This window comes from Nicotiana tabacum, chromosome 5 (genome assembly GCF_000715075.1).
Source record: "Nicotiana tabacum cultivar K326 chromosome 5, ASM71507v2, whole genome shotgun sequence".
NCBI classification, from domain to species: Eukaryota; Viridiplantae; Streptophyta; class Magnoliopsida; order Solanales; family Solanaceae; genus Nicotiana; species Nicotiana tabacum.
Window position 1 is genome coordinate 17,462,662 of NC_134084.1, and position 17,994 is coordinate 17,480,655.

The 17,994-nt window shown below is 34.9% G+C and overlaps 1 protein-coding gene across 14 annotated transcripts; it reads left to right on the forward strand.

The window, feature by feature from the left end:
• The first annotated feature begins 1,924 nt into the window (after positions 1 to 1,924).
• On the forward strand, positions 1,925 to 17,545 carry LOC107778317 (B3 domain-containing protein REM14). Of its 14 annotated transcripts, XR_012709390.1 has the most exons (15): positions 1,925 to 2,196; positions 4,068 to 4,374; positions 4,593 to 4,672; positions 4,843 to 5,074; positions 6,882 to 6,953; positions 7,555 to 7,685; positions 7,767 to 7,995; positions 8,863 to 8,937; positions 9,475 to 9,605; positions 9,686 to 9,914; positions 15,875 to 15,949; positions 16,044 to 16,380; positions 16,543 to 16,578; positions 16,847 to 16,908; positions 17,225 to 17,545. XR_012709390.1 is itself a non-coding variant. In XM_075253368.1 (12 exons), the coding sequence occupies exons 1-12, from the start codon at positions 2,131 to 2,133 to the stop codon at positions 16,157 to 16,159; spliced, it is 1,743 nt and encodes a 580-aa protein (XP_075109469.1). In that variant the 5' UTR covers positions 1,925 to 2,130; the 3' UTR covers positions 16,160 to 16,382. The 14 variants fall into 14 exon arrangements, 1 of the variants encoding a protein (XP_075109469.1); XR_012709386.1 differs by having other exon boundaries at positions 16,543 to 16,908; XR_012709389.1 differs by having other exon boundaries at positions 16,847 to 17,545.
• The last annotated feature ends 449 nt before the right edge of the window (positions 17,546 to 17,994 follow it).

The window sequence follows — 17,994 nt, forward strand, 5'->3', positions numbered from 1 at the left end:
CGTCACCGAATGGCAAGGCTCGCTAGTTTTCTAGAGTACAATATTTCATTTTTCTTAGTTGATACATGGAATGCAAATTAGTCTTTTTTAATGTATACTTCCTTAAATTAGAAATCTCTACTATCACAAATAAGATGCTAATAAAAAAAGTCAGTTATATATTGAAAAATAAAATTATTCATATTAGTTCACCATTGAAGGAATGGTGAAATACGAAATACCTAAAGGAAAAAGCAATTAGTCCAACAAACTACGTCACGTATTTTCACTATTACCATAAATGTTTTTTGAGTAGTTTGTTTTGAGTTTTGCTTAATAACTAGGAAATTCGTCCGCGCTTTGCGCAATTTTTAAAAAATAAGTGAATTTGCAAAATGACTATTATTTTTTTGTGAATTTAGTCTAAACAGAAGAGATGGAAAATTTTGTATATATGCATACCAAACTTGAATTCTATGAATTGATTAAATAACAAATAGTATTGATTTTTCATAAGAATTAGAGCAGTTCACATTGATGTTAGACAATCCATATTTTAACATATAATCTTAGAAGTAATTAATTGTCGCTATATAATTTATACTTAATATATTTGTATGTATATTAAAAATTGATTTATTTCCATTTAGATTAAATTTCTTGTTTTTTCTAAAAAAATTGAAAAATAAACTAAATCACCATGAATAAACATGAAATAGCAAGAGAAAATATACCTTCTCTTTTACAGAAAATTTACTAAAATGTCTTTATCCATAGTGTGGAATAAGTTCCACCATTAAAAATTACTACTCTGCTTTGTTACCTATCGATGGAAATCACCATAATATACAAAAGGAAATGTAAATCTTATCCAATTTAAAATACCCACAAAATTATACACAAAAAAGAAGTACAATTTGCAAAAGATTAGTTACCAATTTGTTCAAATACAAGACACAAAATATTCAAGAAATATTATAATACACAAGTAGAGGTATCTCGATTAGATTTTATATCTAAGGACATATAGTGATTACAATGCTAAAAGAAAATAAAAAAAAGTTCTCGTTATGTTGAGATGATGACCTTTCATTGACATATTGCACTCCATGGCAGTTGGCAGAGGAAGATCACAATTTGTAAGAATAAATACATGTGAGCAGTTTGTATGCATTCCTGTTAAACAACCACAAATATTAGGATATAGTATCAATAAGGTGAATAACAAAAGTTACAATGAACTTTTTGCTCACCTCTTCATATCGAACACCTCCACATTTAGCACAGATGAAGATCTGAAAATATTGAAAAGACACAAAACTTTAAAAAGGAAGAATATACAAAGGACAAAACCCATTAAAACCATAATAACTATGGTGTAACAGAAAACATAATAAAGAAATAGGGGAAAACAAACGCTCAACATTAATCTTTCTTTAATAGACATTGTAACCTTTAATAAGTTGGATTGAATGAAACTAATAAAAGAAAAGCAAAAGATTCAAAAAAAGGATAAAAAAGATAGGTGTGTTTCTTGGCTAAAGAGATATGCCACATCATCTTTTCTAATCCCTCTTTTATATATATATAGATAGATAGATGAATGAAATATTGTCCTCTTTATTTATTTATTTATTTATTTATAATCTATTGAAATAATATCAAAAGTTATTAAGTTTTACCAAAAATTTTCTGTCTAACAAAATATTTTTTCTTTCACTTTTAGATTAAAACTTAAATTAAAGAAAATAAAAAAAAAATGTCCTTAAAGAATTGTGGACCGGCCCGTGGCCCACATAGGACTGAGTTGAAATTTTAAGGCCCATAAAAATGATGGAACGACCCGGACCCAGCCCGTCAAATACCAAGGCCTGCATAGACTAACCCACATTGACTGGTTTGCCCATTACTAATGAAAAACCCGCCGGTTCCCAGTTCCCACGCCTGTAAATATATAGTAATATTTATGCTAATGTTGTATTGTTTTTCTTTCTCCCAATTTACACAGTCCCACAGTAAAAGCTGACATTCCTTTCAAGTTTCAGTTACCAAATAATTGCATCCTCTGAACTGAATTGAAGTATCAATCTTTCAATTCTATCAATTACAAAGTAGAAAAAGATAGTTAACTGCATTTTTTGACAGCTGGCTATGAAAGTCCGTCCAGCGAAGCCTCACTTTTTCAAGCCTATTCAACCAGGCTTCAAGCGCGCTCTGGTGAGTCAAAATTAACCGTGTTTTAGTAATTATTTCATCTTTGCTTCTATATTTATATACTATATGATATGGAGTTAACAATTCGTCCCAGAAAAGAAAAACACTAAAATTCAAAAACCATAGTCCATATGAACATGCAAAAAGGTTAAATTTGCTCTTGAACTATGCAAAAAGGTCGACATATACCCTACGTTGATAGTTGGGGTCAATCATGCCTTTACTGTTAGTTTGTTACAAAACTGGGCTATATTTAGCCTCAATGGCTAACAACAAACAACAACAACCACCTAAAATAATCCCACACGTGGAGTCTGGGGAGGGTAGTGTGTACGCAGACCTTACCCCTACCCTGGGGTAGAGTGACTGTTTTCGATAGACCCTCGGCATCCCTCCCTCCAAGAACTCCCCACCTTGCTCTTGGGGTGACTCGATGGCTAACTGAACTGATTAGTTTGCTGTCACGTGTCCAAATTTTAATAACAAGAAAAGGGTCAAATCTTGCCCGAGAAATGTGCAAAATGGCCTAGCTATGACATTCCTGGCTTAAAAATTAACTATTCCTTTTTATCCTCTGCGCCTTTAAACACTCCCACCTATTTTAATCTTCTTAACCGACGAACAACCACAAATTGGAGATATGGCAACAGTGAAACAATGTTCCACTGCAACAGATAATTAAACCATTCTCGGGCGAAGGGATAAGGAATCTTGGCAGTGGGCGAAAATGACCAAATAATTGGGGTTTGATAGCCGAGAGGGTTCTATCGGAGTAGCCAAGGGGAGAGGAGATGAGACGAGACGAGGGTCGTCATTGGAAATTCAGGCAACTGTAAAAGTTAATGGTAGCAGTGTTGTCAAAGGCGCACTTAAGCCTTGATGCGAGGTGCAAAACATGTTAAGTGCTTTGCCTCGCCTAGTGGGCACTTGTCGTCATCAAGGTGGAAAGAAGACATACTTTCTTTGCCAAATGAGCTTAATCCTGAGGAGGTGACATTAAACAATTGATATTTCACTGTATCGTTAATATTTTTCAGCTTCTTTGCGCCTATATTTGTTATTCGTACTGTAAACTTGTAATTATTTGTCTTGGACTACACATGCATATTTGTATTTTTTTCTCCATTTACGCCTTTCTTCATTAAAGCCCACGCTTTATTTGCGCTTTGTGCTTAAAGCCCCAACAGACCTTTGCGCTTTTCGCCTTTGATAACACTGTTTACTATATGTTTTTCTCAACGAGTAAAGGGCATCCTCCCAATTCAATGTTAAGGAATCTAAGACAGTTTTCTAATAAAAATAAAAACTTTTTTGGTGTCAGTGTCCACCACAAGGGTGGTGTCAGTGGACGATCTTTTTAGCAGACTAACCATATCATGCCATCAATCTATTACCATCTCATTCTCTTGTTCATCAATTTCGTGCGAAGGGTGTGGTGAAGAAGTCCTTATACCTTCCTCAATTCCATGAAAAGAGCAGCTCTCTTGCCACGGTTCCTTCGAGAATTCATATCTACCGGCATGATTGAACGAAACTATTAACGGAGGCAATAGCTAGACCATTTCGCTTAGTTCAGGGCAAGTTTGACCCGTCTCTCCTTATTAAGTTTTGGACACGTGGCACTAAACTGTGCTAATCAATTTCATTAGTCAATAAGGGCAAATATTACCCATTTTTGTTACGGCAAGGGCGTATGATTGACCCCGATTATTACCAAAGGCAGACATAGACTATTTCTCATAGTTCATGGGTAAATTTGACCCTTGCCCTTTTTAATTGTTTATCTGGGTAGAAAAATAGTACTGTTTCACATGCTAAACAAAACAGCTTGATGGTTCCTAACAAGACAACTCTAAGTTTATGTTGTACTGCAGAAAATTCCTAAAGGTTTTCTGAAGTATCTAAAGGGTCATGAGCATGAACATGCAGTACTGAAAAGGGGTAGTAAGAAGTGGCTGGTGAAGCTGAATGGCCAGCGACTGGAAGAGGGTTGGGAAAAGTTTGCAGAAGAGCATGATTTACGGTTAGGAGATTTATTGATTTTCAGACATGAAGGAGAGATGGAGTTTGAGGTTACCATCTTTGATTCAAGTCACTGTGACAGAGAGTATGCGGAGTATCTGCAAGACGAAGAAGAAGCACATATTGTTAAAGATCCTTCCAAGAAATTTGAAATCAAAGGTGATTTCTTTAGAACCCATTAGCTTAAACTTGATGAATTTGCAACTTAATTCCCTTAATCTTAACATAACATTCAATCTGTTTAGATTAAAAATTAGCTCAAAGATGGGGTGGATGTTTGTATCTTATTCATGTTCTGATCGTAATCATTTTGTCATATTTAATTTATTGATATGGGTTTATCTACAATTGACAATGCAAGACTTTTCCCCATGCAGAAGCTGCTCCTCAAAACCCTATTGGTCAATCTCATGTTGTATGCACAGTTAGATCCTATTGCTTTTCGAAAGGTTACTTTGTAAGTCTCAAAATTCATTTCACCCTAACCCTTCAAGAATCTTCGGGCTAAAGGAGACTTATGCACCATTTTATTTTTCTCCCCCTTGGTTTATTGGCATTATTTACTGCAAAAATATGAAGCATATGATATGTTTGATGAAATTTGCAAATTGTTATAAACTATTTCAGCGCCTTCCTGTAAAATTTACAAAGGCAAACGGCTTCAGAAACAAGAAATATGGTTTGATTATTAGAGATGAAAGACAAAGGTCATGGAATTTAAAGCTATATACCTCCTATTCTCAAGTCTATATTGGAGGTAAGTGGGGTGAATTCCGTGATGCAAATGACATAAAGGTTGGAGATCGTATAATGTTTAAGGTTGTTGCTAATGGAGAAAGACCAATATGGAAATTCCATAGTAAGTTTTCTCATTTAAGCTATCTCTTAATTTTCAACAATCTTTTTACTTTGTTATATATACCATAACACCGTATTACATCTTCAATCAAATTATTTAGCACCCGTTTGGCCATAAATTTTGGGTATATTTTTTCAATTTTTTTTTTTTTGAAAACATGATCAATTTTTGAAAATTTTTTTGAAATAGTTTCTCAAGTTAAACCAGTTTTTGGGTGAAATTTTTTCTTCCACTCACAAAACTTCATCTTTTTTTCAAATAAAATGCATGTCCAAACACAACTTCAACTTCCAAAAATTATTTTTCAGCACAACTTCAAAAACTTTTTTTTCAAGTTTCAACCAAATTTATGTCCAAACGCTATCTTAGTGTTTGATTGTCCAAACTCCAAACTGTAAAACATGATTCTCATATCAACTACACTTCTAAAAATTTACCCAACCAAACAGTTGGAAATTTGATTTCAAATGGTAAAGATCTTTAGAGTCACATTAGAGATGCAGTGTAGTCCTCAACCTTTCGGGAGACATATTGATGACATGAGTATATACTAAAGCAGTAGTTTATGATCTTCTAAAGGAAATTAGAATTTTAAACAGTAGCACTACACTGTAATTACTGAAACAAACATCAATAGCATCACAAAATTAATCAATTGATGCTTATTATAGTACAATCAGTTTATACTTGATGAATTTGCAAGTTATTTCTCTTAACCTTATAATAATAAGTTTCAACTTTTATTGGATAAACAATTAGCCAAAAGCTGAGGTGCATGTTTAGATGCTATTCATACTTTAACTGTAATCTTTTCAGTCATATTTAATTTCTAGTCATGTATTTGTGTATAATTAACTATTCATATGTTCTTTTATTCGTATATTGGAAGTATCCGTTCCACAAAATATTTCTATTTCTTACATGGCTTTATGTGTAATTAGCAAATGTAATAGAAAAACCAAAGTCCAACCTCATGTCATCACACAAGGCTTTCCTCAACGTAGAAGCTGCTAAGAACATGCCTCTCTCTCACCCTCATTTCATTTGTACCATGAAACCATATTACCATACTACCTCATTTCATTTGAGATAGTCGCCAGTGGAGAAAAGCCTATATTGAAGTTTCATGACAACATTTTCGTCTAAGCCCTTCTCTTAAATTTCATCCAGTTTTCATTTTTTATCTATATCTTACTTTTTTTTGAGATGGGAATTTTTATCTATATCTTACTTTAGATCATAAATACAATTAAAGCTCCCGTTGTTACTGTTCTTATCTTCATATGTAGCTTCTATGGTTTGAATTTTAAAATACGGGATACAAATTTTGTTGGTGAACAGTAGTGTCCTGGTGAAATAGACCACACCATATCTGTTCATTTTTTAGTAATATATCTTTAATGTTTTCTCAAATATATCTTAAATGTAGTATTTTACTAAGGTATCTGCCAAAGATTTTCCACTTTCTTGAGAGCAACAGTTACTGAGAAATGTTTTTGAGTTTCGTAGAAGGCCTTTTGACCTATTTACAGCGGCTCTTCAAAAAGTTCTTTCTCAAGTTTTATGTTTGGCTTATTCAAGCACTTCATTCAGTAGCGCATACTATGAGATAGGATTTCCTAACAAAAAAGCTATATGTTTCTGAGAGTCGAATTAGCCCTTCTAAAATAACTTTCATCTCTCCTTTTCCCCTCAATTTATTTTCTTTCTTTATTGTGACTAAAGAAATTCTTTTCTGCTTGGTTTCAGATTCATATTCTGTTGCAATTCTAACATTGTTGATTGTTTGTGTCGATTTAAAAACTAGATCTGAGAAAAAATGCATCACTTCAGCCCGAGGGAAAGAATAATTCGGATATTGAAAGAGTTTCCACTCCAGGTCTGGATTTCACGAGCAAATCCTTCTTGTTGTATCTAATACGTTTTTTGCATTTCATTTCTAATACCCAGGCTAATAGTAATGGTAACTAGAGTCAACTCCTACCAGATGTGTGATAGTAGAACATAGCTAGTAAGGTCTTGTTTGAGCTTTCCCATAGATCTGATACACTACAGGTATTACATGATGAAAAATGTTGTGCTAAGATATGATTCACAATAACTAATTGAGAATTTGAGATAACTTACATGATTTTTTTTTCTTTTCAGGAAGGATGCATTACACAATGAATGCTTTATATAGTTAATTAACCGAATTGAGAAAATATTAGATTTTTTCACAAATAATAAGTATTTGAATATGAATAAAACCATGATCAGATAGTGCAAGATGGAATATGGGAAAAGTAGATTCATTGTCTTCATAGCTGAAAAGTAGTTTTACTATGCAAGAAATCTGCATACAGTAGGATAGATCTATAGCCTCCAAGACCGGTTCTATCATGTTGAGCTATTGATATGTTCTTCTGTTTGTATATCGTAAGTATTCTTTCCATATATATTTCTTACATGACTTTTTGTGTAATTAACAAATGTAACAGAAAAACCAAAGTCCAACATCATATCATCATGCAAGGCTGTTCCCAATGTAGAAGCTGCTAAGGACTTGCATCTTGGTCATCCTCATTTCATTTGTACCATGAAACCCTATAACCTTTCAAAGTGCTTTCTGGTAAGAACTCATCTCGTTATGAGAAAATTCAGAAAAAAACATAAGAACTGCTTATGTAAAACTGGTTATAAACTGTTCCAGCGTGTTCCTAGCCCATTCGCACGACAACATGGTCTCAGAGACAGGAAATGTACGATAATGATAAGAGATGAGCAAAGGTCATGGACATTTACGCTATATTCATGTGGCAAAGTCACCTACATTGGAGGTGGATGGCATGACTTCTGCATTGCAAATTGCTTAAAGGAAGGAGATCGAGTAATGTTTGGGATAGTTGCCAATGGAGAGAAGCCTATATTGAAGTTTCACGGTTAATAAGCCCTTCTCTTAAATTTAATCCAGTTCTCCAATTTTTTCTCTAGTTCGTTTTTTTTTGGGGGGGGGGGGGGATGAAGTAAGATAATCTCATTAAATGGCATCATCTTTATGCGTAGCAAAAATAGACAAAAGAGTGACTGCTCACATACAAAAACTTACTGAATAACTAAGGAGCAAACACAATGTTCAATGCTAGTTACAGGAACTTGGTTGAACCAACTAAATAAATTGTTTAGACAAATTGCTTTAACAGAGTGATTAGGAGTTGAAATTCCATCTGTGATTCCTCTCATTCCAGATGCACGAAAAATAGTAGCTACCATTTGCCAAGTTTGTTTTGATGTTAGTAGTATATCTTTTATGTTTTCTCAAGTTATTATGAAGTCTTTCAAATGACCAATTCCATCAACTGATAATAAAATACAAATTCATCATTGATGTTTTTATTTATTAAAGAGTTTTAAATGTAGTAATTTTATTAAAGTATATTTAGAAGTATCTATGAAAGATTTTCCCCTTTCTTGAGAGTAACAGTTACTGAGAAATGTTTTTGAGTTTCGTAGCACGCCTTTTGAACTATTTACAGCAGTTTTCCAAAAAGTTCTTTCTCAAGTTTTATGTTAGGATTATTCAAGTACTTCACTGAGTAGCGCATACCATGAGATAAGATTTCCTAACAAAAAGGTTATATTTTTCTGAGGGTCGAATTAGCCCTTCTAAAATAACTTTCATCGCTCCTTTTCCCCTGAATTTATTTTCTTTATTTATTGTGTCTAAAGCAATTCTTTTCTACTTGGTTTAGATTCATATTCTGTTGCAATTCTAAAATTGTTGATTGTTTATGTCGATTTAAAAATAGATCTGAGAGAAAATGCATCATTCCAGCCCGAAGGAAAGAAGACTAATTCGGATACTGAAAGAGTTTCCACTCAAGGTCTGGATTTCACGAGCAAATCCTTCTTGTTATATCTAATACGTTTTTTTTCGTTTCATTTATAATACATAGGCTCAAATGGTAACTATAGTTAACTTCTAACAGATATGTGATAGTAGAACAGAGCTAGTAAGGTCTTGTTTGAGCTTTCCCATAGATCTATACACTACAGGTTAAAAACTTACATGGCTTTTTTCTTTTCAGGAAGGATGTATTACACTACGAATGCTGTATATAGTTGATTTACCAAATTGAGAAAATATTAGACTTTTTCACAAATAATTAACATTTGAATTTGAATAAAACCATGATCACGTAGTGCAAGAGAGAATATGGGGAAAGTAGATTCATCGTTTTCATAGCTGGAAAATTAGTTTTACTATGCAAGATATCTGCATACAGTAGGAAAAATCTATAGCCTCCAAGACAGATTCTATTATGTTGACCTATTGGTATGTTCTTTTGTTCGTATATCGTAAGTATTATTTCCATATATATTTCTTACATGATTTGTGCATTAATTAACAAATGTAACAGAAAAACCAAAGTCCAACATCATATCATCACGCAAGGCTGTTCCCAATGTAGAAGCTGCTAAGGACATGCATCTTAGTCAACCTCATTTCATTTGTTCCATGAAACCCTATTACCTTTCAAAGCGTTTTCTGGTAAGAACTCATCTGGTTATGAGAAAATTCAGAAAAAACATATGAACTGCTTATGTGATACTGGTTATACACTGTTCCAGCATGTTCCTAGCCCATTCGCGCGACAACATGGTCTTGGAGATGGGAGATGTACGATAATGATAAGCGACGAGCAAAGGTCATGGACATTTAATCTATATTCATGTGGCAGATTCACCTACATTGGAGGTGGATGGCGTGAGTTCTGCGTTGCTAATTATTTAAAAGAAGGAGATCGAGTAATGTTTGAGATAGTAGCCAATGGAGAGAAGCCTATATTGAAGTTTCACGGTTAATCTCTCATCTATGTCCTTCTCTTAAATTTAATCCAGTTCTCCAATTTTTTGTGTAGTTCTTTTTTTTTTTGATGAAGTAAGATAATTTCATTAAATGGCATCAAGAAGATGCATAGCAAAAATATATGGGCACATGTACCTCCACTTGATTGTAGTTGGTATTGGAGGAAATTGAATTCCCTAAAAGTTGAAATGATGGAGTGGTACCATAATGGGAAATATGTGTTAACTGCTTCAGGGAAGTATTCAATAAATGGTAGCTACATCGCTCTACAGGGGGATTTGACCAGACTACCCGTGGCAGAGCTAATATGGACATCTATTATGCAGCCGAAACACAGGATGATTCTTTGGTTAGCTGCTCATGGTCGATTGCTTACGAAAGATAGACTTTTGAAACTACATGTGCCAATACAAGACATTGAATGCTGCTTATGTAATGATATGGTTGCTGAAACCCAAGACCACATGTTTCAGGATTGTCGATGGACAACAGAATTGAGGGCTGCGATACAGAACTGCACAAATATGATAATACCACAAGGGACTGTAATGCAGGTGTTGGAAAAGATTAAAAGGAAGCACTGGAAGTTCTTCAAAAAGGAAATAGCTGCAGCAATTTGGGGGGCCCTGATCTATCACACCTGGAAAGCCAGGAATGAAAAAGTGTTTAAAGGACTCAATGTAAATACTAGCTTTGTGATGACACAGATACAAAAGGAATTTAGATATACACAGAAACTCTAGGAAAGCCAGAAGATGTGATTATTTGCTGCAGAAACTTTGTAATTAGTGAATAACTAAAGGCCTATGAGTACATTGCACCCTTCCTAGAAGGTGGTAGTGTGTCTAGGTGCTCTTTAGGATGTATTAATTTGGTTGTTAAATGGTAATATTTCACAGTTATTACCAAAAAAAAAAATACAATAGTGACTGCTCACATACAAAAACTTGCTGAATAACTAAGGAGCAGACACAATCCAAAGAAGTTCTGTTGAGTGCCAAAGTCCCACATCGGTGAAGGAGCATATTTGGTTGGGAATTTTTCCTTATAAAAGGAAGACCTAATGTTTAGGATTTATACACACCTATAAAAAGGATAGATCTTGCCATTGAAGAAAAGAAACCAGATGTTATTGGTGAAGAAGATTGGAAAATTATCAACCGTGTTGCTTGCGGTACCATTCGATCCTACCTTGCTAGAGAGCAGAAATATCCATACACAAAGGAAACTTCTGCAAGTAAATTATGGAAAGCACTGGAGGATAAATTTTTGAAGAAAAACAGTCAAAATAAATTGTACATGAAGAAGAGACTGTTTCGCTTCACCTATGTTCCTGGTACCACAATGAATGAACATATCACCAGTTTCAATAAGTTGGTCACAAATTTGCAAAATATGGATGCAACTTTTAATGATGGTGACTTGGCCTTGATGTTGTTGGGGTCACTTCCTAATGAGTACGAACACTTTGAAATTACTCTACTCCATGGAAATGACGAAGTTTCTCTCAGAGAAGTTTGTTCGGAGTTGTACAACTATGAACAAAGAAAGGGAGAAAAACAAAAGGGCAGAGAAGGAGAAGCACTGGTTGTGAGGGGTCATCCTCAAAATCAAACGAGTACAAAGAAGGGAAGATCCAAGTCAAGATCTAGACCCAGCAAAGATGAATGTGCCTTTTGTCGAGAAAAGGGGCACTGGAAGAAAGACTGTCCGAAGTTGAAGAATAAGACCAAACATAATAATGGAAAGGCCATTATGGATTCAAATGTTGCTGATTGTGATGATTCAGACTTCTCATTAGTTACAACAGAGTCATCAACATCATCAGACATATGGTTGATGGACTCGGCTTGTAGCTATCATATGTGTCCCAACATGGGCTGGTTCGTACATTTTCAAGAAGGGGAATATGGAGTCATCCACACAACAGATAACAGCCCTCTAACCTCATATGGCATTGGTTCAATACGATTAAGGAACCATGATGGAATGATAAGAACATTAACAGATGTTCGATATGTACCGGGTTTGAAGAAGAATCTCATCTCTGTGGGAGCCCTAGAATCAAAAGGGTTCAAAATCATTGCAGAAAATGGAGTGATGAGAATATGCTCCGGTGCACTAGTGGTAATGAAGGTTAATCGGAAGAACAATAACATCTACCGCTATCGTGGTAGTACAGTTATTGGGACATCGACAGTGACATCCAGTGACGACAAAGAGGCAGAAGCAACCAGGCTATGACACATGCTGGAGGAAAATCCTTGAAAACTCTATCAGATCAAGGATTGTTAAAAGGGGTAAAGACTTGCAACTTGGAGTTTTGCAAGCATTGTGTCAAAGGAAAACAGACAAGAGTTAAATTTGGTACAGCGATCCCTAATACTAAAGGCATTTTGGATTATGTACACTCTGATGTTTGGGGTCCTTCCAAAACTCCTTCATTGGGTGGGAAGCACTATTTTATAACCTTTGTTGATGATTTTTCCCGAAGAGTGCGAGTGTATACAATGAAGAGGAAAGCTGAAGTGTTGGAAATTTTTCTCAAATGGAAGACGATGGTGGAGAATCAAACAGGCAGGAGGATCAAGTGTATTCGCACAGACAATGGAGGTGAATACAAAAAATGGCATTTCAATAAGGTCTGTGAAAATGATGACATCGTCCGACACTTCACTGTTAGACATATACCACAACAGAATGGAGTGGCAGAACGTATGAACCGGACCTTGCTGGAGAAGGTACGGTGTATGTTGTCCAATGCTGGCTTGGGCAAAGAATTTTGGGCCGAGGCAATTACATATGCATGCCACCTCATTAATCGTCTACTATCTGCTGCTATTGATGACAAGACACCATTTGAAAAATGGTATGGAAAGCCTGCTGTAGATTATGACTCTTTGCACGTGTTTGGCTCAACTGCATATTATCATGTGACAGAGTCAAAATTGGATCCAAGGGCAAAAAAGTCTATTTTTATAGGGATTACTTCTAGAGTCAAAGGATACCGCTTATGGTGTCCTATGACAAAGAAAGTAATATTTAGCAGAGATGTTACCTTCGATGAATCTGCTATGGTAAATAGGGTAACAAATGAAGATACCAAACAAGATGAGGGTGCTTCTAAGCAGGTGGAATTTGAGGGAAAATTTATTTTTCCTACACAAGAAGCAGAGGAGGAAACAAATGAAGATCATCCTCTGGAAGAAGAGCCAGTTGAGAGGGAGGTTCCAACTCAAGAACCTCAACAACTTGAGTCAATTGCAACAAGTAAACCTAAAAGGACAATAAAGAAACCTGTTCGTCTCATATAGACGGTGGCTTGTGCAGCCTCAATTGTAGCTGATGGTGTTCCTACAACTTATAAAGACGCAGTCCAAAGTTCAGAAGAAGATAAGTGGAGGATTGCCATGAATGATGAAATGCAGTCCCTTTATCAGAATCATACATGGAAATTGGCCAATCTCCCAAAGGGCAAGAAAGCAAATGGGTTTACGCAAAGAAGGAAGGATTTCCTAACTAAGTAGATGTTCGCTACAAAGCAAGATTGGTGGCCAAAAGATATGCTTAAAAGGAGGGAATTGATTACAATAAAGTATTTTCTCCGGTTGTAAAACATTCTTCCATTAGAATTATGCTGGCTTTGGTAGCATAGTTGGATTTGGAACTTGTTCAGATGGATGTAAAAATTGCGTTTTTACATGGAAACTTGTAGGAGGAAATCCATATGACTCAGCCAGAAGGATTCAAAGTTGCTGGAAAAGAAAATATGGTATGCAAAATTGAAAAATCGTTGTACGGATTGAAACAATTTTTTAGACAATGGTACAAGCGATTTGACAAGTTTATGTTGCGGCAATGGTACAAGAAAAACAAATACGATCATTGTGTGTATTTGCGCAAGCTTAAAGATGGTTCCTTTTACTTCTAAAAAAAAAGATGGTTCCTTTGTATATCTTCTCATATATGTTGATGATATGTTGATAGCTTCCAAGAATTCAGAAGAAATTGACAAGTTGAAGATTCAACTAAAGAAGGAGTTCGAGATGAAGGATCTGGGTGAGACAAAGAAAATTCTTGGCATGGAGATAATAAGAGATAAACGTTCAAAGAAACTCTGTTTATTTTAGAAAGAATATTTGAAGAGCGTACTACAACGTTTTGGCATAAGATGAGAAGACTAAGCCAGTTAGTACTCCACTTGCTCCCCATTTTAAGCTAAGTACTACTATGTCGCCAAAAGATTAAGCTGAACGGGAGAATATGTCAAGGGTACCATTCGCAAATGCTGTCGGTAGCTTGATGTATGCAATGGTCTGTACGAGACCTGACATTTCACTAGCTGTTGGAGTTATTAGCATATATATGCATAATCCAGGAAAGGAGCATTGACAAACTGTGAAATGGATTCTACGGTATATTCATAATATTGTAGATGTTAGGTTAGTTTTTGAGTAGGAAGGCAATCCGTCTGTAGTTGGATATTGTGACTCAGATTTTGCGGGTGATCTGGACAATCGAAGATCAACTACTGGTTATGTGTTTACTTTTGCGAAGGCACCAGTTAGTTGGAAGTTTACTTTGCAGTCAACAGTTGCTTTGTCTACAACAGAGGCAGAGTACATGACTATTACAGAGGCTGTGAAGGAGGCAATTTGGCTTCAGGAGTTGCTAAAAGAGCTTGGTATTGGACAAAAAAGTATCACAATTTTTTGTGATAGTCAAAGTGCTATTCAATTAGCGAAGAACCAAGTTTATCATGCAAGGACGAAGCACATTGATGTTCAGTATCATTTCGTACGAGAAATTATAGAAGAAGGTGGAGTCACAGTGAAGAAAATTCATACTACAGGGAATCCGGCTGATATGCTAACAAAAGTGGCGATTGCGGTCAAGTTTCAACATTGTTTGGATTTGATCAACATTGTTGAACACTGAAGATTGAAGATGAAGACAACCAAAATTTGTTATTGAGAGAAAATTGAAGATGTGGAATTTTGCCAAGGTGGAGATTTGTTGAGTGCCAAAGTCCCACATTGGTGAAGGAGCATATTGGTTGGGAATTTTTCTCTATAAAAGGAGGCCTAATGTTTAGGATTTATACACACCTCTCATTTGCTTTCATATTTTCTTAAGGCATTTGTATCTTCTCTCTTTAGTATTATTTCACTTGTAATTTTGGAGTGGAATAAAATATTGGTTGTGTCCGAGGAAGTAGGCAAAATTAGCCGAACCTCGTAAATTCTGGTGTTCCTTTTATTGTTGTCTTATTGTCTTATTTATTATTTAGTGGCTGCCATAATTTTTGGTATAGTAGTTGTGACTCATTCACACTATATACATTTGGCTTCCGCAACAAGTTCAAAAGGCACCAGCTCTCATAAGCATCCTTGATACCGTAAGGCATGACTAACGCACGTCCAGAAATTGGTAAAAACATATTCCAAATGTCAGCTGCTAGTGTACGTCTATTTCTTTCTTTAAATCATAAATACAATGACATAATTATTAACTTATAAGGTCCTTCTCTAGTTATTAAAGCTTATCTTTGCAACTGTTTTTATCTTCATCTGTAGTTTCTATGGACTGAATTCTAAAACACTAGACACAATTTTTTAGTAAAAGAGAGGACGGCATTTTCGCTCAATTATTGGTAGCATATCTTTTATGTTTTCTCAAGTTTTATGAGTTCTTAAAAAATTCCATCAACTGAGAATGAAATCTGGAGCTACTTATGGTCAAGTTAGGCATTGGCTACAGTTGACCTTTTTCAGGTCCTTGAAAGAAGCCCTATAATTCTGGGAGTTGAATAAGCCCTTCCTAATTTCTTTTCATCTCTTCTTTTCTGCTAAAAAATTATTTTCAATCTTTAATGTGATAAAAACATTTCTTTCCAAATTCTTTTTTTGTTTTAGTTTTGTTTCTTATATTGTTGTGTCTTTCAAAACTAGATCTGAGAGGAAATGCATCACTTCAGCCCGAAGGAAAGAAGATCAATTTGGATGCTAAAAATGTTTCCACTCAAGGTCTGGATTTCAAGAGCAAACCCTTGTTGCTGTATTCATACATTTTTTCCTTTCATTTCTCTGATTCTGTCTTTCTTTCATGTACTTTTAAAAGGAATAACAGACCTTACGATTCAGACCTCAAATGTGACTGCTCGAAAAGCACAAGTACCTGCTTCAACATCTGTTGACAATGCTAATACTAAAACGACATTGGTCTATACAATGTGATAAACTTGAGCTGTATCTTCCATTGGCTTTTGTAAAATCAAATGGCTTGATGAATAGATGTTGTGAGATGATTCTCAAAGTTCAACTAGGGCGAATGGCAGATCACGTTGGGGTTAACAGGGGATGGCAACAGTTCAGAGAAGCAATTGATGTCCAAGTAGGAGATACTTATAAGTTTGAACTCATCAACAAAGAAAGAGTACCCGTAGCGTATTTCCATTGTGAGTATTCCTTTGCTTCCCTATATTTTCATGATAAAAACTTATTTGCACAAAGTGTTTCACCAAACCAAAAAATGCATGACAAGTCCCTTTCATACATGCAATTATCATTTAATCATGGTTAAGTGATATGTATTCTCACTTTATTTTTCAATTGCTTAGGTAAAATATCTTGATTTGTTTAAAAACTGGATGCAGGTAAGTATTACTTATTTTCATGATCTTCCATACATGCTTTTGTTTTTCTTCTTTCCCGTCAGGCTATTACAATGGAGAGAACGGAATCATGAACAAGTTTTCTATGTTAGTGATTTGAAAATATTATGCCACGCTTTGAAAGAATTAATCCCCGTAAATTGTATTTTCTGTTGAAATAGTATTTTGGCTTATTTCAATGATCCTCGCTACAGAAGATTATTTTTTGTGTTAAAAGGATCTCGAAAGGTTTTAAATAATATGGATGTAGGTTTTTTAGCTTTTAGCCAAGGGTGTAACGGAAACAACCTCTCTACCTGCACAAGGCTAGGGGTAAGTTTGCATACTCACTACCTCCCCGATTCCACTTGTGGGATTACATTGGGTACGTTGTTGTTGTTGGATATATTGCTTTAAAAATCAAATTATTTGCACTATATGGCCTTTTTTGAGGCCACTCTTTAAATACTACCCGTTAGTCTAGTGGCGTCAAAAAGGCAATTTGTGCAGATGCCGACTAAATCCACCCTCACCCCGCCCCCAAAGAAAATCTAGCTTAGGGTATTAGACTTTTATTATTATTTTGTGGTGTCTACAAAATTTTGTTTCATTGCGAAGAGAGTATGTTATGTTAAAAGAGAATTTTCAGGTAAATATTCTGGGAAGGATGCCAAGCAAAGCCCTTGACAAGTTAGTGAAGCAGTTGGTGATGGGCAAGGAAAGGAAAACTGAAGAATATGATGTTCTTGGATTTACTACATGTTGCCTAATTTCAACAGAAGATATACCTTTGGTTTTTTTGTTCTTCAAAAGCCAAACCTTTTTTTTATATGCTGTATTATATTTGCTTCAGTTGCCTCATTTGATTTGACATGTACATGTTTCTTCAAAATTGTAGTTGTATTCAATGATCGTGTAGTTGTCTTGTAATTTAACCGATTTTAATATGTTACTTGCATACTTTTTTGGGGTATAATCACTTTTGGCCCGTGCCAGAAACTATTTACATTTGGTAGTTGAAAAAGTGTATAAAATTTGTATAATTTTTTTATGTAACATACAAAATGTGTTTATATACAAAAAATATACAAATTTTATATATTTTTCAGCTACTACAGTGTCATTTTCCTTACTTTTTTTTTTTTGAGATATCAGCTACCTTTGGTATAAACACTTATTATAGTTGACTTAAAAATGACTTAGTTTGATAGATGTTTTTGTACATTTTAATAAGAAGCTAGATTATGTCTTACCTTAGGAGTGACAATTACATTTTGACAAAATAAATTCAATGTGATTTGTTTTTTGACTTGTAAAGTAAAATACAGTCAAGCATTTTAGTAAAAATGCAAAAAATTCATTGTCATTTCATAAATGAGCTCAATCTTATTTTACTTCTGCTTCAGTCACCCTTCATTT

What these genes read in the sequence shown, in the direction of transcription:
- LOC107778317 (XM_075253368.1), top strand. Translation starts at nt 2,131, where the DNA reads ATGAAAGTCCGTCCAGCGAAGCCTCACTTTTTCAAGCCTATTCAACCA. An exon ending in TGAAAGAGTTTCCACTCCAG is followed by an intron (nt 6,954 to 7,554) that starts GTCTGGATTTCA and finishes CAAATGTAACAG; the next exon opens with AAAAACCAAAGTCCAACATC. An exon ending in GCCTATATTGAAGTTTCACG is followed by an intron (nt 7,996 to 8,862) that starts GTTAATAAGCCC and finishes ATTTAAAAATAG; the next exon opens with ATCTGAGAGAAAATGCATCA.